This window comes from Erinaceus europaeus, chromosome 9 (assembly GCF_950295315.1).
Source record: "Erinaceus europaeus chromosome 9, mEriEur2.1, whole genome shotgun sequence".
Taxonomy (NCBI): domain Eukaryota; kingdom Metazoa; phylum Chordata; class Mammalia; order Eulipotyphla; family Erinaceidae; genus Erinaceus; species Erinaceus europaeus.
In genome coordinates, this window is record NC_080170.1 from 21,464,543 (window position 1) to 21,491,158 (window position 26,616).

The following is a 26,616-nucleotide window of genomic DNA, read 5'->3' on the forward strand; positions in this document are numbered from 1 at the left end:
TAAACAACAAGAGCAACAAAAGGGGGGGTGGAAATGCCCTGTCCTCCTCTTTGTCTGCATTTTGCTTTGTCAGTACAGACTTCTATGAGCCCTAGCCAAGGCCCTGTGCCCACAAGTGGAGATGCCCAGGGCACCGTTTCTGCTCTAACCACACAGCTCATGTAGAACCACCCTACAAGTGAACCATCCTACCGGTTGTGAGTCTGCACACGCTCTGGTGATTGAACCCGGGGCTTTGTAAATTCGACGCACATTGTTCTGCCACTGAGCTACACCCTGGCCCATCCCCCTGCTAGTTTAGAAGCTGCTACAGATGGATAGAAGCCACCGGGAACATAGAGATCTAAGCACACAAACCTAGAAGGAACCGCCTTGTAAGGACAGCTGTTGGAGAGGTGGTCGGTTATTGACAGAAAGGTCGGCAAGCAAGGCATGACTTTGCCAGTCCTTAAGATCCTGGACGGTTGGGGCTTGTATTGTTACGTGGAAAACTGGGAACTGCTATACATGTACAAACTATTGTATATACTGTCCACTGTAAAACAATCCTGGGGGTCGGATGGTAGTGCACTGGGGTTAAGCACACATAGTACAAAGTGCAAGGATCCCAGTTTGAGCCCCCGGCTCCTCACCTGTGTGTGGGGGGGTGTCACTTCACAAGTGGTGAAAGTCTAGAAGTATCTATCTTTCTCTTCCTTCCTCTGTCTTTTCCACCTCTCTCAATTACTCTCTGTCCTATCCAACAAGAACAATAGCAATAACAACAACAATGAAAAAAAGATGGCTGCTAGGAGCAGTGGATTTGTAGTGTAGGCACCAAGCCCCAGCAATAACCCTGGAGGCCCCCCCCCCAAAAAAAAAAAAAAGATCCTGGGCAATAGAGCATATTAACTTGAGCGTCAAATGAGTGACAGGAGCCAAACTGCTGTGTGAGGAGTAGGCCACAGCCTGTTCTTTGGAGGCAGGAGTTATGGGCGCAGAGGCAGGTGGGCGAGTCCTGAGTCTGCAGCAGGAGGTGGGGTGGGGAGATTCTAGAAAGGGGGATGAAGGTGCTGTTGAAGCTTGAGAAAGGAGGACATTCTGAAGTTCTAGCCTAAAAAAGACAGTGAGAGATGTTATGGTGTGTGCATGGTGGGGAGGAAGCCCTTCCTGTACCCTGCTACTCTTGGCTTGTCCCTGCTGACACTTACTCACTTCATTTAACAGTTAGTTCCTGTAGTATGTCCTGAACAGCAGGTTCAGAGCCATCACTCTGGAGGCATGGCAGACACAACAGTGAGCCAGATGGAATCCTTCCAATTGTGCATGTTTTGTTGTGGCGGGGTCTGTACACAGTATTTTCTTTTTCAAAAAACTGCCATCAGGGTTATCACTGGGCCTTAGTGGCTGCATGATGAACCCACAGCTCCTGAAGCTTTCTCCCTGCCGATGGGGATAGGGGTGGGGGGGAAGGGTTGGACTCAGCCCCTTAAGCATCATAATGTGTGTGTTCGACCTGATGCATCACTGCCCAGCCCCTGAACACAGTACTTTAAAGGAATGAAAGGTAGAAGGAGTAAAAAAGTTCCTATTCAAACAATTCCAAATTCTCACAAGTCATTCCTTTAGAACATTCAGATGTTCGTATGGCTGTGTGCAAGGACCTAGATTCAAGCCCCGCCCTGTGGGCATGGGGAAGCTTCCTAGCGGTAGAGCAGTGCTGCAGGTATCTCTCTTATTCTCTTCCCCTACCATTAGAAAAAACAAAACAAATTAAAAACAAATAAAAAAAAAACAGGGTCACCATGAGTGGGACAGTCATTAAGCACAGCAACAAACCTGGTGGTAAAATAAATAAATGCCTAAGTAGTAATTAAAAACATTCAAATGTTAACTCATAAGGAAGCCATAACTGACAGTCATCTCATTTTTCAGATGTAATAAAATGCAAAAAGGACAGGAGTACCTCCAGCTCCCAGCAGTGCCCACTCTGCATGAACCCCAGGGCCTCCAAGGGCAAGTCTTTAACCATGGTCCCTGCTACGGCTTTCGCGTGCGCTGGGCCAGTCATCGACCCATCGCTGAAACTGAGGAGTCTGCCCATTGTAGAGGACAGCAGCCCCACCGCCGTCTCGCCCCAGGACTTCTTGGCGCCCTTTGGCTCCCTCACTCTGAATCTGACAGACCAGTCTGGCCATGCAGCTGACATGGTCTGCAGCGTCCACAGGCCCTCAGAGACATCACCTGCTGTGCTCACTGAAGACAATGACCATGTCGTGCTCAATGCATCGCTTTCCATGCGTCTGGTGTGTCACCTGGACGACAGCCACCTTCGGCCGGTGTGGCAGGTCCTGGCTCTGTACAGCGACTCTCCTCTGAGACTGGAGAGGACCCACCTGCTGGCGGAGATGCCAGCGCAGCTCAGCTGCAAATACAGACAGGCGTCTTCTCCACCTGGAGACGTCTTTACTGACGTCGAGGCCGAGATCCGAGCAGAACCCCCGTGGCTCATTCAGGACCTCATTGCACTGCAGCTAGACAGAGCTGCCACCTCACTCAGTACCCTGCAGCTCCAGTTCTCCACTCAGGCTCGGGTCACTCTCCCTCGGTCAGAGGTGGGGCGGGCGAGGCCCAGCTGGGTCATGATCTCTGGGGCCAATACCACAAGGTTGGAGCAGACTGTCCTGGCGGGTGGGACCGTCACCCTCAACTGTCCAGGCCAAGGAGACCCCGCTCCCCATCTGGAGTGGCTACTAGCCGATGGGAGCAGAGTGCAGGCCCCCTATGTAAGTGAGGATGGGCGGGTCCTCATCGACAGAAATGGGAGGCTGGAGCTCCAGCTGGCTGACCTCTCTGACACAGGCATGTACCACTGTGTGAGCGCCAACCATGGCGACGCTGATGTCCTTGCCTACAGGGTCACCGTGCTCGAGTCCCACATGGGAGCTCTGGAGGAGAACGGGGTGCACCATACCATTTTTGCTGGGGACACGCTTGACCTCCCGTGCCATTCCACTGGGAGCCCTGACGCCTCTGTGAGCTGGATCCTCCCAGGAAAGGCCGTGCTCTACCAGTCCTCCCCCGGCAAACAAGTCCTCAGCAACGGCACCTTAAGACTGTCGCGGGTCACTCAGCAAGACCAGGGCCGTTATCAGTGTGTGGCAGCCAACCCCTCCGGAGTTGACATTTTGATTAACCGAGTCTCAGTGAAAATGAAAGGGCAGAGGTCAGAGGAGATAGAGGGCTCTGGACTCGAGGAGCCTGTTCCCACAGTTGGCCTGAGGGTCCCCACAGCTGCACAATCCTTAGAGCCTGCTCCCGTGAGACGAGTCCCAGACACTGGTCAGAGACACCGGGGGCTCCTGTCCCAGTGGCATGGAGCACCCCCACACCGGCGTTACGGGGAGCACAGGAGACAGTTTCCTCACTCTGCTCGGAGAATAGACCCTCAACACTGGGCAGCACTTGTGGAGAAAGCTAGAAAGAGCATCAGACCAGAGAAACTGGAAATCACCACCACCAGACAGTTGTCTCAGGCCACACAGCTCCCCAAAGCAGTTGGGGAGGAATCAGACTCCTCAGGTGTGCTCCCTCCAGAGGAGGAGCTGAAGGTCCCAACAACAGATGATAGGGCTGCCGCCAGGACAGTGACTACTGAGTCCACAAAGACGACTACTAGCACTGAAGTCCCCTCGGTCACAAGTCCGCTAATAGCCCCTTCTGGAGAACCTATCAACTCCCAGCTGTTTGTCAAAACCACAGTTGTGCCGGAGGCTTCAGACCCAACTGTACGAAGCAGAATTCAGGGTACAGCCAGTCCGGATCCATTGACTGTGTCCTCTCCAGTCCCAGAAGAGGGTGGCTTCCAGCACTCCGGGAGAAGGGGAGAGCATCTGCAAAGCATGCCCTCAGCAGTGGTGGGGACAGTGAGCATGGACGTCAATGTGCTCCCCGGCGCGACCAGCAAAGCCGGGAGTGTCTTGGGCTCCAGCAATGCCAGGCAGGCTCACCAGACGGCCATGACGGGGCAGCCTCCCTTCACTCGGCAGCTCAGCCCTTCTCAGTCACCTTTGGGGTCCCAGACTCTTGGAAATGGTCCAACGAACACCCCACTTTGGAGGCACTTTGGAAGACGGAGGAAAATTTGGAGCAGGGGGCGAATCATCGGCTCCTATAGAGCGCCAGTGCTCCGACCGCACAGATACGGCTTCGTGAGGTCCGGGCTCCGAGGCACTTCTGAAGGAAGCCAGAGCACAGTACCAGCCCCAGAGCTCAGCACCCCCAGGGAAAGGCTGGCCTCCACTCCTGTGACACCAACATACATTCCTGCCCCCTTCCCTGAAGCTGACATCCGAGAAGCCACAGCTCCGGTTCATATGCCGCCACTGCAAATCAAGGACACACCAGATGCAGCCGCTGAGAAGGCAGCTCCTGTGCGCAAACAGCCGAGCAGGGAAAATTCCCAGGGGGCTCCCACTGCTGCAGTTACAGCCCAGACCCTGACGGCCTTCTTTGTGGAACAAGCTTCTGTAACTAGTGTCGCTCACCCAGTTGTGTCCAACGCCATCAGAGCCCAGAGAGATCCTGTGATGACAACGCCACCACCAGGTCCCAGTCCCCAGCCTTCTGGGCTGGTGGCTCGAGCCTTTGTAAGATTTCCAAGGAAGAAAACTCCCTGGTTGAAGAACTTTGCAAACAATCATACCCACAGAGAGAGGCCCCAGCATACATTTGCTCTGCGAGAGAGCACCACTACTACCACACGCTCTAGAATGGTTCCTACTCCAGCCATGAATCGAGCTCCACCCATGCGGTTCCCCACACTCCCATCTAGTCGGAAGTATGTTCCACCTCTAATGCCGGCTCCCGTCCACGTCCACCACGGTCCCACCCCAACACAGGGCCCTGCGACTCTCCCCAAACCTAAGGGGCTGCCCTTCCTACCTGTTCACCCCACACCCCAGACTATCTCCAGCGAAGAACCAAGCACACACTTCCTGTCAGTGCAGACAGTCACGCTGACAACCATTCCTTCTGTCCCTGAATCTGCTCATCTCAGTAATACCCAAGTAGACAGAGCTGGGATACAGACACTCCAAAGAGTAGAGGATCCCCAGAAGGAGAGGAAGAGCCTACATCTCCCTTCTGGCTCCACTCCGTTAACTACCGTGCCCTCTCCCGTCCTAACCACAGCGGGGATGTCATCCATTCCTGGCACCCCCACTTTCACTCATTTTCCCCTAGAAAGCCCAACTGGTCTTCTTCCGAGAGCCACTGATCTGGCCGCCGGAGTTGAAGGGCTTCTCCCAGAGAGTTCTTTGAAGTCGATGGTTGTTTTTGAAGCAGCTCTGCCTGGCAGACTGCGCCAGAGCCCCTCAGCCAGGCCACCACCATTCCTCCCAGGCAGCCTTCCTCTGCCGCCAACTCCTGCCTCCCCTCCCTGGAGTGACCTCAGTGCAATGCCAGCTAGCCAGGCAACTCCTGTTTCCAAGACTACAGCAGACACAGTGAGTAAGCCCCGTGGAACTGAAAGGCTTGATGCTAATCCACAGCAGTCAGGAATGTCAACACCTGCCGAAACAGAGTTGCCCACGCTCACAATGGGAACTGCCCATCTTACACACACCAGTCAGCTCGGCTCTGCTCCTCTGCCCACACGAGTGACCGATAAACCACAGCCTTCTAAATTGCTGCCCTCTCTCTGGTCAGAAAACCACTTCTGGCACAAGCCATACCCGGAAATTGCTGGAAGGGGCCAAGTGCCAACAGTGTGTATGCAGTCTACTGTGGGCTGGCCCGAGGGCACCACCCACGCTTCAAACTGGGACGGACAGCAGAATGTGGAGAAGAGTGGCTTCGACCTGGTACCATTTCAGGAAGTGACCACCTCTCAACTCCAGCCCCTGGACTCTCTGTCGAGGGATGTGTTTACCAGGCCCAGAATAGTTGGAGGGCGAGCAGCCAGCTTCACTGTGCCGGCTCACTCGGATGCCCTCCTTCCTTGTGAGGCACTTGGAAACCCGCTGCCCAGCATCCAGTGGACCAGAGTCTCATCAGGTATTTCAAACCTTTTTTTTTTTTTTTTGCCTCCAGGATTATTGCTGGGCTTAGTGCCTGCACGATGAATCCACTGCTACTGAAGGCTATTCCCCTCCTATTTTGTTGCTTTATCATTGTTATGGTTATTATTGTTATTGATGTCGCTTTTGGATAGGACAGTGAGAAATGAAGAGAGGAGGGGAAGACAGAGAGGAACGGAGAAAGATAGACACCTGCAAACCTGCTTCACTTGTGAAGCAACTCCCCTGCAGGTGGGGAGCTAGGGGCTCGAACTGGGATCCTTACACTAGTCCCTATGCTTCGTGCCATGTGTACTTAACCCACTGTGCTACTCCCAGCCCCCACAAACTGTTTCTTAACATGATCTTTTTTTTTTTTATAGCCAAAAGTGGAATGTTTCAGTATTATTCCGAACTAAATATTCTCAGTTTTGCATTTCTCCCTGATACAGAAACAACTGATATGGTTACCTGGCATCTGCAAGGTTTTTGTTGTTGTTCCTTAGGGTTGTCTTTCTTTCTTTCTTTCTTTCTTTCTTTCTTTCTTTCTTTCTTTCTTTCTTTCTTTCTTTCGTCACTTCCAGGGCTTTACTGTTCTGGAATGACTTTTCCAGATAGAAAGAGAGCCAGGCCTGGTAGAGTGTGCCTGGTAGAGTGCATACATTACGATGCATAAGGTCCTGGGTCCAAGTTTTTTGGTCCCTACCCACAAGGGGGAAGCTTCATGAGTGGTGAAGCAGAGCTACAGGTCTGCCTCCCTTTCTTTCTTAAAGCACTTTTAATATTTTACTTATTTGATAGAGACACCTGCAGCCCTGCTTCACCATTCATGAAGCTTTTCCTCTGCAGGTGGGGACCAGGGGCTTGAATCTGGGTTCTTGTGCAGTGTAGCATGTGTGCTTAACCAACTGCACCACCTGTCTGGCCCCCAGGTGTCTTATCTCCACCTTCTCTCTGTCTCTATTAAAAAAGAAAAGGCTACTAGCAACAGTGGGATCACTGTGTAGGCACTGAGCTCCAGTGACAACTCTGGTGGCAATTAAAAGGGAAAGGAAATAAACGGAAAGACACCAGAGTACTGAAGCTTCCTTCAGTGCAGAGGGGCTCAGACCTGAATCTGGGTCTTGCATATGGCAAAGCAGGTTCGTTATCCAACTGAGCTACTTTGCTGACCTTGCTCATTCGGTTTTGCGACATGTTAATGCAGCACTTTTTTTTTTTTTAAACCCAACTCATTTGTTTATTTAGAGGGGAAGAAAAGTCAGAGCACTGCTTTGTTCCAGCAGCAGGTGCTAACCAGGGATCCAGCCTAAGACCTTGAGACTATAAGTTACCTCCCCAGCTGCAAGAACATTTTTCTCAGAGCTCAGAAAGCAGATTCAGAAAAACACATGTTGAATCATCTGTCCCTTGAATTTAGACAATGGTGACAAACTCAGGAATGGTTTTTAGCAAACTGGGGGGGGGGGGGGGGGAGTCATTGCTGTGAGTTTGTTCTCAGCAGTCTAAGTCTTCTCTCAGGATTTCCATTTTAACACACGTTTGCACTGCTCGGCTCTTAACTAACGGTGGTGCGTGAACCTGGGAGCCTCAAGCATAATAGCCGTTTTGCGTACCCACGTATCTCCCCCGCCCTTCTTTCTACACCCTGGAGATGCAGGGCTGTATATTGGCTTTCTCCTTACCAGGGCTAGATCTGTCAACCGGCCAAGGGGACAGCAGGTTCCAGGTGCTCCCTGGTGGCACCCTGTCCATCCGCAGCGTGGATGTTCAGGACCGAGGACAGTACCTGTGTTCTGCGTCCAACCCCATTGGCACGGATCACCTCCGAGTCACACTGTCCGTGGTTTCCTACCCACCGAGGATCCTGGACAGACACGGCAGAGACCTCACAGTTCACTCAGGAAGCCGCGTGGAGCTGAGGTGCAGGGCCGAGGGGAGGCCGAGCCCCAGGGTTTCCTGGACTCTGGCCAACCAAACGGTGGTCTCGGACTCAGGGACTGGGGATGGACGGGCCCTGGTGACTCCTGATGGGACGCTGGTCATCCGAAGCGTCAGCATTTACGACCGGGGCTTTTACAGGTGCACAGCCAGCAACCCCGCCGGCCGGGACTCCTTGTTGGTTCGAGTACAAGTCATAGCTGCCCCACCAGTTATTCTAGAGCAAAAGCGGCAGGCGGTAGCAGGGACTTGGGGTGGGAGTTTGAAACTGCCCTGCACCACAAGAGGGACTCCTCAGCCTAGCATCCACTGGGTCCTTCCCGATGGCACTGCAGTGAAGCCGTCACAGCCCAGTGGCTCCAAGGTGTTTGTGTTTCCTAACGGGACCCTGCACATCAGGGATGTGGCTTCTTCAGACGGGGGCACGTACGAGTGCATCGCGACCAGCTCCACCGGCTCGGAGAGAAGGGTGGTCAGCCTGACGGTGGATGAGCGAAACACCACCCCCAGGATAGAATCTGCATCCCACAAGTGGACTGAAGTGAATTTAGGGGAAAAACTGCTCCTGAACTGCTCAGCCACCGGGGAGCCCAAGCCCCAAATTATCTGGAGGCTACCGTCCAAGGCCGTGGTCAACCAGTGGCACAGGTGAGCCGCACCTTTGCAGGGAGGGATCTGAGCTGGGGGCTTGGGGAAGGGAGCAACCAGGCTAGGAGCTCAGAGATTCTCCACACAAGAGGAATTCTCTCTCACCTGGAGATTGCGTCTGCTCAGCCATGCATCTCTCACTCTAACTGATGTTACCTCAGCACTCCGGGACCCTTTTATTTATGTTTCCTCCAAAACACACAGGTAAAGTTTTGTTTTCATTTTAAGATTTAATTAGATGTTTGGATCTTCTGGGATCATTCCCCCCACACACACATCCCCAAGAGGACTTTGCAAATTCTTGGGAATACAGTACTTGAATATTAGTAGAAATTTTGTTGGAGGCAATCAAAATATGGCTGCCGACTGGAATTAACTGAGACATTTTAACAAGTATGTGAATCCTCGTATTCCAAGTGAAATATATTAATGCAGGAAGCCTAGGCAGCTGTATCATAAACTCAACAAAATTTAGTGACCAGTTAGGTCTAGGAATCATGGAATCAGTCCACTAAACTGGAGACTCACAATCTCTTCCAGTGTGTTTGAATACTCCAAGACTTGAAGAAAATCAGTACTTAGAGAATGTACTCCATTTTGGACCCAGGAGATATATATATGATAGATTTTATATATATATGTATGTGTGTATATATATGTGTGTATATATATGTATATATATGTATGATAGAGATGGGAGAGATGCCTCATGGCTAGTGAAGCTTCTTCCCCTGCAGGTGGGGAGTGGGGCTTGAACCTTCCACATAATAACATGTACATGCTAATGGGTACAGTACCACCCACAACTGTTTTTTCCCTTCCCAGGTAGAAAGACACTACAGTACCAAAACTTCCTTTAGTTGCATTGGGGGTTCGGGTTATGTCTGTGACAAAGCAAATGCACTGTTTAGGTGAGCTATCTTGCTGTCCCCTCCCCTTTCCTCAATAGTTAAAAAACAAAAAAAGTAGGCCCAGAGGGGTGAAAAAGGGAACCCTTTCTAATGAGAGAGACATAGTACTCCCAAGACCATGTGTGGTATAGAAAGCATGCTTCTTACACGCATGCCTAACTCCAGGGTCGACTTCTCAGTGAACGTCTAGTTAAGAGCAGACCAAAATGCTCATCTGCTTCCATATTTGTGACGGTTTTCAGAGGGCAACTGTGTTTATAATCTACCCCAAAAAGGGGAGGTGGATTTTTACCATGCCATGCAGACAGACACTATTCTTTCAGCCTTCAGAATCTCCTATTAGACATTCTATCTTATCGACTTCACTGCTCCAGCTTGACTTTTTTCAGTCAGAGATGCCACAGTACAGTCTGTGTAGTGAGTGAGGATTGCCCTCAAACTGGGTTAGTACACCACAGAGCAGGTGCGCTCTTCAGGTGAGCTACCTTGCTGGCCTACAAGTGGGCCTGTGAAATTCTAGTATAATCTCTCTCTCTTTTTTTTAATCCTAAAATTGGAAAGCATCTTATGAAAGTCACAGTGCTGAGCCTTCCACCCAGGAAAGGTGGAGTGCTCAGCAACCCCACCACACTGGTGTTCTCTCGAATACACACGCATGCAGACATTTAAGATTTATTTTCATTTACTTATTTTGCTACCAGAGTCTTAAGCCTGCAAAATTCCACCACTTCTGGAGGATTTGTTTTCCTTCCAAACAGAAGGTAAGAGACAGAGAAAGGAGAGACATCCATAGCACTGCTTGTGAAGATCCTTCCTTTGTATAGTGCTGGGCTAGTTTCGCGGGTGGGAGAGATTGACAACCAGGGACTCATGGCTGAGTGGTACGCAGTTCAGTCTTTATTCATGTGGAACGCAGTGCAATCTAAGTTATCTCTAATCACTATCTTGTCCTTATATATCCTGAGGCAGAAGAGTCAGGTCCTAAGAGGATGTATGTAGGATAGGGGGTGGGGAGAAGGAAAAAGTGTGCAAAACAGTGAGGATTAAACCAATGCCCTGGAGGCAGGGCGGTGCTTAGTTAATAGTGGTTATATAGAGTACAGTGTTAAGCAGGGGGGATTAAACCAATGAAATAGAAGGAGTCTTAGAAGCAGAATTTAGAAGCATACCAACAGTATAGTGCTCCTATGTGGTGCTGGGTGGGGCTCAGACCCAGGTCCTTACACACAGTAGAGGGTGTGCTTCACTGGGTGAGTTGTCTCTTGGCTCCAAGATGTTTTATTTATTTAGTTTTGTATCAGGGCTATTGCTGGGGCTCAGTGCCTACACCATTAATCCACTGCTCCTGGAGGCCATTTTCCCCCCTTTTGTTGCCCTTATTGTTTAACATTGTTGTGGTTATTGATGTCATTGTTGGATAGGACAGAGAGAAATAGAGAGAGGAGGGGAAGACAGAGGGGGGAAGAGAAAGATAGACACCTGCAGACCTGCTTCACCGACTGTGAAGTGACTCCCCTGCAGATGGGGGGCTAGGGCTCAAACCGGGATCGTTAGTCCGGTCCTTGCGCTTTGTGCCACGTGCGCTTAACCAGCTGCCTCTACCGCCCGACCCCTGATTTATTTATTTATTTTTTGGTCTGGTTTTCTTTATAGATTAAAGATGGGATAAATCTTCCCACTGCACATTTTAAATTATTCAATAGTAGGAAATACCCATTTACTCATGTAGACATGAATTTATAGTCATTGCTAGAGATAGGATTTTTTTTTTCTAGTGTCCACTTTAAGATGATATTCAGTGCACTTCCTGGATTTAGTTTGTGATCTTTAACTCAAAAGGAAATGCAGTTTTTAAGACCCTTTAAAATTGTCTGACTAAATACTATATAGTGGCATTAGCTGTAGATTTAAAATGAGTTAACTCCTGAATTATGAAATGAAGATTTTAGAGATCCCAACTTTACATGACTTGATGTAGGTGTTACACATTTTTCTTTTAGTTTTTTTTTAATATTTATTTATTCCCTTAGGTTGCCTTTGTTGTTTTATTGTTGTAGTTGTTACTGATGTCATTGTTGGATAAGATGGAGAGAGGAGGGGAAGACAGAGAGGGGGGAAGAGAAAGACAGATACCTGCAGACCTGCTTCACTACTTGTGAAGCGACTCCCCTGCAGGTGGGGAGCCGGGGGCTTGAATTGGGATCCTTAAGCCGGTCCATGCGCTTTGCTCTTTTAGTTTATTATTATTATTATTTCATTTATTTATTGCCTCCAGAGTTATTGCTGGGGCTTGGAGCCATCACTGCTTCTGGTGGCCATTTTTTTTTCCATTTTGTTGTTGTTGGATAGGACAGAGAGAACTTGTGAGATGTTAACAGTAGGCTTTAGAATATTCTCCAAACCTCCTTTGGATTAAAATGTTAAGCTATTCCCTTAAAAATGCTCTACCTCTTGAGCAATGGTTTGCATTTTATTTTTTTTAAGTGTTTTCATACCCAGCAACTGTTTTTGGACCTTTTCTCTGCAACTTAAAATTCTGAATTTGAAATATTGTTCCCACCATCAGTGTGATGTCATTTCTTGTGCTGGATCCTGCATGGATAGTGATTATTCTCTCAGAACTGCTCTCAAAATAATAAACAGTCTCTGGGTAACTAGGACTCATCCCCATATACCATAGAAATGATTTTAAATGCATGGTTTCAGAAAAGAGAATTGGCAACAAACATTTGAAAAATGCTTATGATTAACTGAAGGGAAAGAAAAAGACTCTAGTACTGTGTAAAAAAACAGATCATTGAAAACATTTCCAGCAGAAACCTGTAATACTGGGGGCCGGGTGGTAACACAGTGGGTTAAGTGCACATAGCATGGAGTGAAAGGACAGGTGCAAGGATCCTGGTTCGAGCCCCTGACTCCCCACCTACAGTCCCTTCACAAGTGGTGAAGCAGGTCTGCAGGTGTCTATTTTTCTTCCCCCCTCTGTCTTTCCCTATGTCACCATGGCCAAGATCAACTACACCTTTCATCTGTTTGGTCTCCCTGCCGGTAGGACCAACAGCCTTTTTCATGGATTCCTTTCATGTCCCTGACTCTGGGCGATGTCTGTCTCCACTATCTAGATAGCGTGACTCATCTGGCCTGTGTCTCCACACACAACCGCTGTCTCTGCTATGGGAGTTCACTTCTCCTGGCACACGAGCTTGTTTGAGGAACAGAATCTGGGGCTCTAACCGACCTGCAGGAGCATTTAGATGCACACTGTTCAAAGGTTCCCGGCAGTCTGACCCAACCTTATTTGGCTTTATTTTGGCTCCCCTGGGTATTGCGCATGTGGGGCTTCGTTCCTCTGGCCTGACTTTTTTCAGAGAGACGGCAAAGCAGGAGCTCTGCCAGGTGAGTTGGTGCCCCCTACCCCCACAACCTGGCTAGAAAGTTGGCAGACATTTGCTTCTGCATCAGTCTTCATGAGACATTCTCTTTCTTTCAGTTGAGGCAATGCTTCCAGTTTTTAAAAAATTAAAAGTGTATTGTTTTGTCATTGGCTAAACAAAACCAGACATTTAGGAGGAGTGCAGTGTCCCCATGTGTGAGCCTCGTCTAACGGAATCCTGTGATTCGTGGCCCCTCCACCTTGGGTGATCATCCCACTTCCACAGGAGCTAAGAGTTATAGCAAGCATAATGTTTTTTTTTTTTTTCTTCCAGATTTATCCTTGGGGTCAGTACCTGCACTATGAATCCACTGCTTCTGCAGCCCTTTTTTTTGGTTTATTTTTATTTATTTGGATAGGACAGAGAGAAACTGAGAGGGGAGGGGAAGATAGGGAGAGAGAAAGATAAGCACCTGCAGACCTGCCTCACCGCTTGTGAAGTGTTCCCCCCCTGCAGGTGTGGAATGGGGGAGGGGGCCTCAAACCAGGATCCTTGCATGGGTCCTAGAGCTTTCTTCTATGTGCTCCACTATCTACCCCCCTCCCTTGAGTATTATGGTTATGCAAAGAGCCTCTCATGCCTGAGGCTCCAAAGTCCCAGATTCAGTCCCCTGCACGGCAATGCTCTGGTAAAATAATAAGTTATTTCTGTTTTGATTTAAACTCATTTGTGTGTGTGTGTGTGTGTGTGTGTGAGAGAGAGAGAGAGAGAGAGAGAGAGAGAGAGAGAGAAAGAGAGGAGACACACCACTCAGCTCTGGCTTTGGCTTGTGGTGTGAGGGATTGAACCTAGGACCTTGAAGTCTCAGGTGTGAGTCTTTCTGCATAACAACTGTGCTATCTCCCTCACCCTCCTTCATTTACTCTTAAAAAGAACTGAAGCTGCTGATTTTCACAAACCGATAGTTACGACTCCAGGTGCATTAAATCTGAGTGGGGAAGGTTATCTTCACCCATGGTTTTCAAAGAATCTCACCTCCCCACCCCTGTACTGCCTGAAGACTTACATCAGAAACTGACTGATTATTGCTGGAGAAATGCCTTAACTGGCAGAGCATTGCACTTGTATGCCCAATTCCATCTCTGGCACCACATGTGACAGAGTGCTGTGGCCTCCCCCCCACAGCTCTCCTGGTCTCGTGGGAAACTCTGTCTCTCATGTAATAAATAAAAATCTCGGAGTCGGGCGGCAGCCCAGCGGGTTAAGCGCAGGTGGCGCAAAGTGCAAGGACCGGCGTAAGGATCCCAGTTCAAGCCCCCGGCTCCCCACCTGCAGGGGGAGTGGCTTCACAGGAGGTGAGGCAGGTCTGCAGGTGTCTATCTTTCTCTCCCCCGTCTTCCCCTCCTCTCTTCATTTCTCTGTCCTATACAACAACAAAGACATCAACAACAATAATAACTACAACAATAAAAACAAGAAGGAAATAAAAACTCAGAGGGAGTCGGGCAGTAGTGCAGGAGGTTAAGCGCAGGTGGTGCAAAGCACAAGGATTGGCATAAGGATCCCAGTTTGAGCCCCCAACTCCCCACCTGCGGGGGAGTCACTTCACAAGCAGTGAAGCAGGTCTGCAGGTGTCTTTCTCTCCCCATCTTCCCCTCCTCTCTCCAATTCTCTCTGTCCTATCCAACAACAACATCAATAATAACTACACACAAAAAAATCTCAACAGAAGCAGTTTTAACTAGTAATTTGTATTCTCTGAGGCCCTCTAGGGGATTTCGGTGCACATACACACTTGAGGCTGTTAGGAGTTACCTGGGAAGTTGGTGACAGGGCCAGATCTATCAAAACAGAACCCCTGCAAAGTGAAGCAAACATGCGGAGACAAGTCCTGTGCTATCTGGCTGTGACACAGAAACCGCTGAGACCAGACTCTGCCCAGCGGTCCTCGGGCCGTGCTGCACAGAGCCATTGAGAAGAGAGGACCCGGCAGCTCAGCCACGCTCCACAGCAACAAGGTCCCATCCTGGAAGTGGGCTCAGGTGTCCACACTTCAGTGTGTACCAAGCGATACTGGTTTTGTTTTTTTTTTAATTTTTAGATTTATCTCTGTGGTTCCGTGTTGGCACTACAAATCCACTGCTCCCGGTGGCTGCTGCTGCTTCCTTCTCCTCCTTCCTTTTATTTGATAGGACAGAGAAATTGAGAAGGGAGGGAGAAGGTAGGAGACAGAGAAGGAGAATGAAAGAGACAGCTGGAGACCTACTTCACTGCTTATGAAATGTCTCCCCTGCAGGTGGAGAGTGGGTGCTCAAAACTGTGTCCCTGTGCATGGTGACATGTTCTCTCAACCAGGTGCGCCACCTCCTGGCTCCCTGGGGTACCAGTGCTTTTGAAAAAACCTTAATACAGTGACGGGAGCATGACAACAAAGACGGTGCTGTAGGGCCAGCCTGTGACCCCAGGCAAGGTACCTCGTCTCTCCAGTACCACTTTCTTCTAGCTGAATAGTGGTAGTGGTGGTCACCGTAAGATGGGGGAAAAATCCACTGTAAGCATACATGCATGAACACACTGGCAGACAGTGGTTATGATCTTACCTTGAATGCTAGAGAAACTCCTTCCATTCTTGAGAGGAAAAAAAAAAGATGTCAGCACCTTTTGTAATTCTGTAGTCTGCATACTTAGCTTTGCTGGAAAAAATAATGACTTGAAACTGTCACTCGGTTAGCTGTCCACTTTTTTCTCCAACACCCATAGCTCATTGGGGGATGGGGGGAGAGAAGAATTCACATAGATCTTTGACTCCTATTTCCACAAGTCTTTCTGAAAAAGTAGATTAGTTCCACCAGGATAGAGCTGCCACCTGGTGGTTCAATGTGGGAACAGCAGGCTGCAGAAAGGCTTTGGGGAGAAAAAAAAAAAAAAGGTCTCAACACCATCACTTCACAGATGTTTCTGAAGGGCAGAGGCCACAGAGCAAGTATCTAGTGACTCTGGTGATGGCATCTCCTTCCTGTGTAACAAAGCAGAACTAACCAAATAGTTTGTCACTTGGCATCATTTATTTCTAAGCAAGTCAGTGTGTATGAAAATGCTTCTTTAACGACACGTGTCCAAGAACACTCATTTCTTTGATCTGTAAAATGGTCAAGGAAATCATGTGTGTAGGAAACTAACCTTTCTAGCATCCACACTAGGAAAACATTCTGCTTTTCTCTTTTTAAATTTTTATTTATTTTCTTTTGTTGCCCTTGTTTGTTGTTGTTATTATTATTGCTGTTGTTGGACAGGACAGAGAGAAATGGAGAGATGGGGAAGACAGAGAGGAGGAGATAAAGATAGACACCTGCAGACCTGCTTCACCACCTGTGAAGCGACTCCCCTGCAGGTAGGAGGCTGGGGGCTCGAACCGGGATCCTGATGCTGGTCCGTGTGCATTGCACCACGTGCGCTTAATCCGCTGTGCCACCACTCGGCTCCCTGGAAAACATTTTTCAAAGAAAAAAAACCAAAACCTGTCACATCAAGGTGATTCATTGGAAAAATACCACTTGTTGGCACTAAATCATGTCCATGCAGATAGTTTAGAAGGTAAAGTTAAATTTACCCTTATTTGAATGCCATCTAGAGGTTTAAGAAACGCAGGTAAAGATAAACCTATGTAGATAACACCCCTCCCCCCCCCACACACACACTCCAGTTCCTGAGAACTTGACACTCAAATCAGTCTCTTCTCTCCTCAGAATGGGCAGCCGAATCCTCGTCTACCCAAATGGGTCCTTGTTCATTGATTCTATCACAGAAAAAGATGGCGGTGACTACTTATGTGTGGCTAGAAACAACCTGGGAGATGACCTGACTCTCATGCACGTCAGCCTACGGCTGAGCCCTGCCCAGATCAACCACAAGCAGCATTTTCAAAATCAAGTCTTTCTCGGCAAAGCCTTCCAGGTTGATTGCAAGGCCTCCGGCTCACCTGAGCCTGAGATCTCTTGGAGCCTGCCCGACGGCACCATGATCAACAACGCCATGCAGGCCGACTATGGCGGCCGAGGCCCCAGGGCCAGGAGGAAGTACACCCTCTTCCACAACGGGACCTTGTACCTGAGCAAAGTCGGGGTGGCAGAGGAAGGCGATTACACCTGCCACGCCCAGAACACGCTGGGGAAGGATGAGATGAAGGTCCGCCTGATGGTGATCACAGCTGCCCCCCGGATCAGGCAGGGTCGGCGGACCCACGCCAGAGTCAGGGCAGGAGACACTGAGGTCCTGGACTGTGAGGTCACTGGGGAGCCCAGACCTCAATTATTCTGGCTGCTGCCTTCTGGGGAGATGCTCTCTTTCTCTAAGGGCAAGTACACCTTTCACACCAACGGGTCTCTCACCATCAGCCAAGTGGGGCTGCTTGACTCAGGGGAGTACGTGTGTGTCGCCCGGAATCCCAGGGGCACCGACACCAAGGTGTATCAGCTGGACGTGGTGCCCAGACCCCCATCAATCAATGGTTTCCATGCCAACAAAACTGTCATCCAGGCCACAGCTGTGAGGCACTCCAAAAAGCACCTGGACTGCAGAGCAGAGGGGACACCACCTCCCCAGACCTTGTGGGTCATGCCCGACAGTGTCTTCCTCACCGCCCCGTACCACGGGAGCAGGATCACCGTCCACGGGAATGGGACCCTGGAGATCCGCAACGTGAGGCTTTCTGACTCGGCCGAATTCACCTGCGTGGCTCGGAATGCGGGTGGCGAGAGCATGCTGGTGGTGCGCCTGCAGGTGCTGGAGATGCTCCGGAGACCCACCTTCCAGAACCCGCGCAACGAGAGAGTGGTCGCCCAGCGGGGACAGCCTGCGGCACTCAACTGCTCGGTAGATGGCAACCCGCCACCCGAGATCATCTGGTTTCTTCCCAACGGGGCACGGTTCCCCGATGGGACGCATAACTCCGGGTACCGCATGGCACACAACGGCTCTCTGCTCATCCCCAAGGCCACGCGTGAGGACGTGGGGAGATACCGGTGTGCTGCCCGAAACCAAGTGGGCTACATAGAGAAGCTGATCCTGCTCGACATTGGCCAGAAGCCGGTCATCCTCACTTACTCGCCAGGAGGCCCCATCTACTCGGTGGCGGGCAAATCCCTCTCCCTGCACTGTGTGTCTGATGGGAGCCCTAAGCCAGAGGTCAGGTGGACGGTTCCCAGTGGTCATGTGCTAGACAGGCCCCAAACGCATGGGAGGTACATCTTGCAAGAGAACGGCACCTTAGTGATCAGAGAAGCCACAGCTCACGACAGAGGGAATTATGTTTGCAAAGCTCACAACAGCGTTGGCCAGGCCCAGATCACTGTCCCAGTGATGGTGGTGGCCTACCCTCCCCGAATCACAAGCCGTCCGCCCAGGAGCGTCCTCACAAGGACTGGGGAGGCCCTGCAGCTCCGCTGTGTGGCCCTGGGAGTCCCCAAGCCAGAAATCACATGGGAGATGCCAGACCACTCCCCACTCTCAAGGGCAAGTGTAAGGACGACGCAGGGTGGTGGGGCCCCTGGCCCACAAGGTACCTTGGTCATCCCGAATCCTCAAACCTGGGACTCTGGGACCTACACGTGCACAGCAAAGAATCCACTAGGTAGTGATTCTGCAACAACTTCCCTTCAAGTCATCTGAGGACACAGCATTTCTTGAACAAAGTCAACCTCTAGACTGTTTTTGTTTTTTGGGAGAAGTTTAATCAAAGGCAGCCATAGGCGTGTAAATGAACTTGAATACATTTACAATATTCAATTTATCATGGACATGCAAAAAGAAAAGAAACAACCCTTGTAAATAAACACATTATGAACAGATACTGATTTCTTCAATGGATCTCAAAACAAACTTTTAACTTAAGGCACTTTTATTTTGCCAACAAATAACAATGAACATTAAGAGAAAACTGTCCACTATAATAACAAATGGCAAATGTACCTGAATTCTTCATTAAAGAATGGACTTTTTTTTTTCTGTCACTATCAGTTGCCTAGTGTCCACCTTCTATCAACGTTACAAGCGTGGCACTGAGAACAGAGACAATGAAAAGATTAAGTTTGCAGTCTTGATGTAAATTTGCCATCTTGGCCTATACATATTTGTGACTAGCTTATAAATATCTTACTAAAATCTACAGAAAAAAAAATAAGCAAGGGACTGTTTTGACTTTGACTCATCATTTTGTACACAGTGAAATGTTTCATCGAGTGAATACAAAAATGTTTTCATTACTGCATTTAAAAATAAATACAGGCTGACTTTTCCACATGTAAAAAGGCAAGGTAATACCCTCACGTTGTACAATGTAAAAAGGGGGTTGGTTACCTATTTGTTCAAATCCATCCATCCATAGGTTTCAAAAATACAATGACATTTCTCTGTAACTTCAAAATCTAGTTCAGGACCCCTGGTTGGGAGCTATTTAGAAGGGGCATTTTTGAGCAATAACCAGGACTTTTTGAGAACATTCTATTTCATGAAGAGCTAGTGTAGAAGAATCTCAGTCTGATTACATATACGCAGTGAAGTTTCACATACTTCAGATTTCATCAGCCCTACAGAACTTTCACTTTTTGGGTAACTCACTGAGTTTGTTTCTATTACATGCTTAATTCCACCTGAATTAATTTAGAGAACATTATGTGATTCATCTTTTCCATTAGTACCAGAGGCTGGGCTTCTCCAGTGGAACTTCTCCAGCACTTATCTGAACATCTGCCCGTTATTTAGGAAGAATTAGAGGAGCCTGACTGAGTGAAAACAAGATGATGTCACATGCCTTGCTCATGCACCTCAGCACACAAAACTAAAAAACTGTTAGCCTGCCAATCATCTGAGAGAGACTGAGGTGGGGGGCGGGGGCAGGGGTAGGGCTCACTCCACTGCCTTTTCATCACCCACTTTCAGGTGACCCTCACACCAAGACGTGACCTCACTGCTATCACCACTGCTGTTGGTACCCAGTGGCTGCAAGAGGGCAAATGCATCCTATAAGGAAAAGCCTGCAGTGTACACAGAGCTTCAGGTCAATGCCTTTCAAATTTACTGTCCTATTATCATTCAGGGGGCCTGGGTGTCATTCAGAACACCTTAGAAGAGTTTCCTCTCTGTCTCACCAAGTAGACGGCTAGGTTCAGCTCCGAAGTAGGACTTTTCCCTGTGGGAACTGCACTGCAAATTAATATAGTAGCTATGAAAGACACCTCCCAGGATAGAAGGCTGTGGAAGGAAGTATGATAAGATGAGATTACAAATTGCAGTTGCTTCCTCTCTAACACAGGGAAATGAATGCTAGGCTTTCCCTCAAATGTCCATAGACCTTTTTATTATTTTTTTTTAATTACATAACCTTATCAAGACTTACATTCCTCACCTAAAAGAAATGAAAAGTAAGGGGTGGGTGGGAGAATAAAGCAACAAAATGGGTGTACCCCAAAGCTTCCATGTGCAAAATGGTCAATAAATTAATCTCACTAACTGCAAAATATAAAGTGCGTACATATGCTACGTAATTATAACACTCATTCCTCAAACAGCCTTTCTGCTGTCTGTAATGTTGAACTAGACAAAAAATATATAGTTCAAACTGCAAACTGGCACCTGCAAGGACCAGTGATTCTTGAAAAGAGAGCCAACAGCAGTCAGCACAGGACATGACTCACTCACTAGGCACCACAGTCATGTTTCGGTTGTTTTGCCAAGGCGGTCGTTATATGGATACAATGAAGGAAAAAAAATAATAGCTGTGTGAACTCTTAAGTATGATGATATATGTATATGTATATGTATATGTATGTATATAAGTATGATGGTATATGTATATATTAAAAACAAAAAAACTGAGCTGAAATGAAAAGATTCATCTTCTGAAAGCTGAGATAGTATGTTAATTGAGTGAAAAGAAGGGGTCTTTAATGTTTTGGCAAAGTCTTTTCCAGCCCAAAGTAAACACAAAACCAGAAGGCTGGAGTGAAATAGTTCACAGTGTGCAAAGAAGTTCTCAGGGATGCTGCCACGGCGGGGTAAGCGGACATAGATTTGAGGTCATTTGCATGAGTTAGACTTTGCAATGAGTAACTCACCTAGGAAGATATGAATTATTTGTAGAGGGATTCGCAAAGTAAAGGATCTATTCAAGGCATTGAGCTACCTTAAAAACAACAAACAGAAGCCCCACCAAAAACCGGGTAGTAGTTCTACATGGTTTGCTCAGTCTCGACAAAAATCTATTCACAGTTTTCTTGACTTCAGGTAAAAATCATATGGCAAAAGGAATCAACACAAAAACACGTGAAAACATCCCCACATGTGTTTTAAAATGCCCTGCAATTTTCACATTCAAAATTTTTATGCATCTAAATCTAAAAAAATATTATATGGAATATTCTTAAGTTACACAAACTGATAATAATTTACTGTATTTTTTTAAACTCTAGTAGGAGCAAATTACCACATACTTGAACAAAGTTAAAATAGTTACTATTTCTTTATAATAAATCCGATGTATAATTTACTTTATTGTGCTTTTTGCACCAGTTTATAAATACAGGATATGCAGTACACAGTCAAGACTGACACCAATGTTAATAATTTAATGCAAAATTGCAAATACTTACCATACAAAATAAACAGCAAATACATCTTTTATGGAAACCAGAGCCTTCCGGGCTTTGCAGCCAGTTCTCTGGAGACCACCGGAAGTGCGCACACTGGAATCTCAGGCCGGCTGCGAGATACCCATTCTCAAGTTGGCATGAGGTTCGAGAACCCAAACTGGACTTTTTTTTTGGCCATCGCCTGGCAATAAGCAGTTGGAGCAATTGCTCCCTGGTTCGTTTAGGCCTTTAGAATTTACACGTTGGAACTTTACAAAGACTGTGTATCGATGATCTTGCCACTGAAAACAAATACAGGTGCAGCGACAGCTAAGTGGCTTCCTTGCCTCTTAGGATGACTCTCACTGAAGCCTTGGTTTAAGTTCTTGCTCTAAAAAGGACTCAGCAACAAGCTGTTTCAGCACCTTTTGACCAGAACAAAAAGCAAAGGAAAAAAAAAAATAAAGAGAAAACCCTACATAAATAAGAACAAAGTTTATAAAGTGCTTATGAAAGTACAAACGTTTCAAATTAGAGCGAGGCAAGTCAGTGTCTGTTTCACTGTCCACACTGAGTGTGGAATGAATGGGTTGCTTTCCTGCCAAAGTTCTGGCATGCCTTTCAAATCAGTAGTTTGGTCCGGCACAGTTTGGGGGAAAAAATCATCATTAATGAATTAACACATAAATATAGTAAATTCACCATAATTCATTTTCTTCTGTGAGATTCAAAACAGAAACAAACAAAAAAGCACCAAGTCTGCTATCAAGCTCCTCCTACAGTAGCCGACAGACACCATCCGTGTTTTTTCAGTCTTCTCTAGAGGCGAATGCCACAAAACCAAACCATGACCCCTCCTCTTTGCTTATTGTTTAAACACGTTTGTATGAAATGTGACATAGGATATTGGAAAACGTCAATGAAATGAAAACGAGCCCAGGGACAGTTCGGAAGATCAATGCATTCAACTGGATTCTCTCCATTTCAGTGCAAAACACAAGACTCCACATCTGTCCTCTCCCAGACTCAGAAGTGTGAAGGGTGGCCGTAGGGAGTGACTCCTTGCTGTGGCTGATTACCTGGTGAGGAAAATAAACCAAATGAAGTCACAAGTGCAAGCAAGTAAGTGCCTGCCATGGACGGCTGCTACTCTCTACCCGGGGAGCAGGGAACAGACCAACGGCAGCGCTGGGGTTCCAGTGTCAGCCTGGTCTCCTCACAGATGGGGCAGCTCTAGGGTGCAGCCCACACCCCCCTCACTCAGGGAGAGGGCAAGTGGCCCACCAGTGTCAGTGTGTTGGACCCAAGAAACAGAAACTGCACACATGCCAGCTTTGTACCCCAACACACCAACGGTCCTTGGAATGTTCTTTGTTTAGACAGAGAGGCAGACCGTGAAAGAGCTCATGGCACTCAAGCTTCCTTAAATTTAGTGGGGGCTGGGCTCAAGCCTGGGTCCTGCACGTGGCAAGGCAGCAAGCTATCCAACAGATCTATTTTGCTGGCCCGGTCCTCAGAATTTTCATCAGGGACCCCACTTCGCATAGACAACATGGTAAGTGAGAAGGAACTGACTGGGCAGTCTCCACAAGTGACCATTATATGAACAAGAAAAACAGATCAGGAGCGCGGCTGAGTGGCGAACAGAAGCTTGCTAACAGGCTGCCTCTACCTGACTTTACTAAGACGTGGCCCTCACAGGAAGGAAACCAACTGGTGAACTGAAACAAAAATAAGCTTTTGGACTGTTATAGCAAACTAGTGCTTACCAGAAAGGGGTGGGGGTGGGGTGAGGGAAGGAGGTCAGTCAGTCGGGGGGAAAAGGGCTCAACTGGAATGGTGAAGGCTGGAACTGGGCCTTGAGGGAAGCCTTGGCGTGTTGATATACACTGATTTGCTGTGACACACACCTGAAACTCACATAACGCTGCCAGGCCACGTTGCTTCAGTAAGATGGTGAACTGCACCAAAAAAGGACAAGAGTGGCAGTGTGTGGTGGCCCAGGTGTGTGACACCACAGAGGTACAGATGCTCTCGAGCCCACAAGCAGATACAGCACACACAGGGAGAACAGGTGGCGGGGGAAATAGCTCAGCTGGCAGAGTACAGGGCTTATAACCCCGAGGCTCTTGGTTCCACCCCTTGTGCCATGCGTACTGAGGTGGTCTTCTGGCTTCTCTCTCTCTCTCTCTTGTGTCCATCTCTCTGGCTCTCTTATGAAATGAAATAAATCTTGGAAACAGACAATAGGAGCTCTGTTCCTCACAACCAGCTGAGTGACTTTGGCCCAAGGAGTCCGGGTCCCGTTTTTCCCCCATTGTTTCCTCTCATATATGAGACAGCAGTGACAGCTAATCTCACAGTGGGGTACACAGAGAATTGCATGGCTCCCAGAAAGTGCTCTCTAAATGATTAAAAAAAGAAAAACCCCAAACTCTGCCATTATGGGCTCTGGATCACAGGGATAAGAAGTTGTCCACCCAAGTATGTGCCGTAGCAGGCAAACCACTGCACATATTCTAAAAGCTTGAAAAAAGCTCAGCCACTTCACCTCTGGCTTCAATTCATATTTGCTGTCATACAGAAAACATGAGCTAATGAAACACAACGACATTTTAAGCCTCTTGTTAAAAGGGCCACACCTACTAGACAGTGGTTGGAAAAGGCCTACTCACAGGCTTGAAGCTAAATTGAAAGGCTGTAAAAAAAAAAAAAAAAAAAGAAAAAGAAATAAAAAAGGAAAAAAAATTTGAAGAAAAACTAAAAAAAAAAAGAAAAAAATCACAGTTATACCCTAACAAAGAAACAGGTATGAGATGGACATTCCTTCTGCCTGGGATCAATGGGGCTCAGGCAGGCAGGAGTCTGAGGGAAAGAGAAGTCTCTCTCAGCTCAGCCAGATGTCCGCCCTCAGGCCTGGCTGCCCCTCACTCCGACAGGAGCAGGACACCATGTGAAACTCAGAAGTGAGCTTCACTCCTCACTCCAGGGTCGAGAAACCACCTGACTGGCTAATGCTGGCAGACTTGACGCTAGAACTGAGGTCTCCCCGACTGCCGGGCCAGTATGGGGATCGGGGGTGCGTTGAGTCAATAAACTGCTGCTTGTACCCCACTAAGGAAAAAAGAAGTCACATGGGCAGAGCAAATGAGCTCATTTAGGGGAGAAATGACCCCCCACCCCCACCCTGCAGGTTCTGAGTCTCCTGGTGGTTATCAGAAGGGAAGGGTCTGAGAGCTGGGGGAGTGCTGTCCGCCCTGCAGTCTTGGGGGGGGGGGAAGCACCTAGACTCACTCATCCACACACCTGTGCAGCTGCTGAGCTGCTTCTGAGCTTTCCAACTTTATAAAAAGGGCACCTGCAGATCCACAGAGGTCCCCCAGAAGAAAAGAAATTGACTGGAAGCCACAGGGAACTAAGGCCGCTGTGTTCCAGAGAAAGACTGGGCCTTTCCCTGTAGCACTCAACCCCACACAGAAGCCAGTGGAAATAAACTGAGAACAGCCTGGGCCAAACTGAGAGGGAGATGGCGCGGGAGGGCTGGCGGGCACTTACTGGAGAGCTGCTTCTGGAGCTGCCGCACCAGGGCGGCCGTCTGCTGCTGCTGCTGTGTCTGCTGCAGACCTTGCCGGGGAAACTGCGGAGGACAGGAGAGAGGGCGGAGGTGAGGCAGGGACAGACTGCAAGTGAATGTGCCGTGGGTGCCAGCTAATGCTCATTCACACCCGCTGGGCCGCAGAGGGGGGCATCAGAAGTGCCCAGTCCATTCCAACACCCGGCCTCCATCCAGTCACTTCTCACACGATGCTGGGCCTTGAACCTGGGCTGTGTGCAAGGCAGGATACATCCCCTATCCACTGAGCTACACTATCTCTCTGGCCCTGCTGGGTTGATCTCTTTCACATTTGGGCATCCAGCCTCCAGAACTGGGAGATGATGTCTTCCTGTCTCTCAGTCTGTGTCTGGTCTCCCAAACTGAAGGGCCCTCCAGCTCATCTGCTGCTGGGCAGGTGATGACGCATAAGGAGAAAAGTAATACCAGAAAATAAAAATAGAACATTTCTCTTCCTGTTGCCAAGGCTTTGTACTAGTACTGTCTTGAGGGGTTATAAACAGAGGTAACTTTTTTGTTTCATTTATTTTTTTTTAATCATGAGAAAGCCAAAATTGAGTAAGTTACATATCAAAACATCTCAGTAGCAAATATCTTGGAAACTGGAAACAATCTAAACGTTCAACAGTAGGTGGAGTGGTTACACACCTAATAACAGAGAAACCTAAGACTGATTTCATAACCACACAGAAGGACAAACACACAGACTACATGCATAAGTCTAAGCATATATATATATATATATATATATATATATATATATATATATATATATATGTTAAACATGGGCCAATTATAATAACACAAAGATCTAATATCAATAACCATAGTCCCTAGTAATGAAACCATCTCAAACTTACCACTCTAAAAAAATGTTTCAAACTTCCTATCTCATGTAAGATTTATGACATATACTTAAAAAACTTCTGCTTTTGTCTAATAGCTGCTTGGTTTATAGTAACAGTGCTCAAACATCAAGACATTTTTCAAGGGAAAACTGGCTGAAATTGGAGCTCCATTTGCACCAGAAAAACATTTTAGAAAGCATGCTCATTTTCCAAAAAAAAAAAAAAAGATTTAGTAGAAACTCAAAGTCAAAGTGAGATAATCTTCTAAACATACATACAGTAAGTGCAGTAAATGATCATTTTTGTACTACTAAAAAAATTGGTTTTGGAATATGAAGTTCATATAAATGTCTGAAAAAATTTTGAGGAAAGTGGTTATGGTTATACAGAAGACACTCATGCCTGAGACTCCCAAGTTCAAGCCCCAGTACCACTGTAAGGCGGAGCTGAGCAGTGCTCGGGTAACAATAAAATAAAATAAAACCCCATTGGAATAAATGTCTTAAAGAAACTGTGCTGGAGAACAGAGCCAGGTCCACAAGCAGGTGAGGCATGTACTCTGCCACCGAGCCACATCCTTGGCCCTCGGATATTCTGACTTTCAACAATCTTAAGGAAA

At 47.9% G+C, this 26,616-nt stretch overlaps 2 protein-coding genes and 1 long non-coding RNA gene across 15 annotated transcripts in view; 1 reads left to right on the plus strand and 2 right to left on the minus strand.

The window, feature by feature from the left end:
* The window catches only part of IGSF10 (immunoglobulin superfamily member 10), a 31,627-nt gene extending 12,410 nt beyond the window's left edge, over positions 1 to 19,217 (plus strand). Inside the window, exons 5-7 of one of the 2 annotated variants that reach the window (XM_007533937.2) lie at positions 1,915 to 6,036; positions 7,727 to 8,627; positions 16,659 to 19,217. In XM_007533937.2, coding sequence (XP_007533999.2) covers positions 1,915 to 6,036; positions 7,727 to 8,627; positions 16,659 to 18,579 — 6,944 coding nt within the window. In that variant the 3' untranslated portion in view covers positions 18,580 to 19,217. Of the gene's footprint in view, positions 1 to 1,914; positions 6,037 to 7,726; positions 8,628 to 15,877; positions 15,896 to 16,658 lie in introns of those variants that run through there. The other variant, XM_060197493.1, reaches the window with a different exon arrangement.
* Positions 924 to 7,811, minus strand: LOC132540361 (uncharacterized). Its single transcript, XR_009551528.1, has 2 exons — positions 7,724 to 7,811; positions 924 to 1,093 (listed from the first exon to the last, which is right to left on the minus strand). It is a non-coding gene; the product is annotated as an uncharacterized LOC132540361 (long non-coding RNA).
* MED12L (mediator complex subunit 12L) overlaps positions 18,619 to 26,616 on the minus strand; it is a 300,870-nt gene continuing 292,872 nt past the window's right edge. For all 12 annotated transcript variants that reach the window (XM_060197499.1, XM_060197496.1, XM_060197495.1 and 9 more), the window contains 3 exons: positions 25,092 to 25,173; positions 21,558 to 22,615; positions 18,619 to 18,968 (listed from right to left, as the gene is read on the minus strand). In XM_060197499.1, the coding sequence (XP_060053482.1) occupies positions 22,563 to 22,615; positions 25,092 to 25,173 (135 nt within the window). In that variant the 3' untranslated portion in view covers positions 18,619 to 18,968; positions 21,558 to 22,562. The remainder of the gene's footprint in view (positions 18,969 to 21,557; positions 22,616 to 25,091; positions 25,174 to 26,616) is intronic.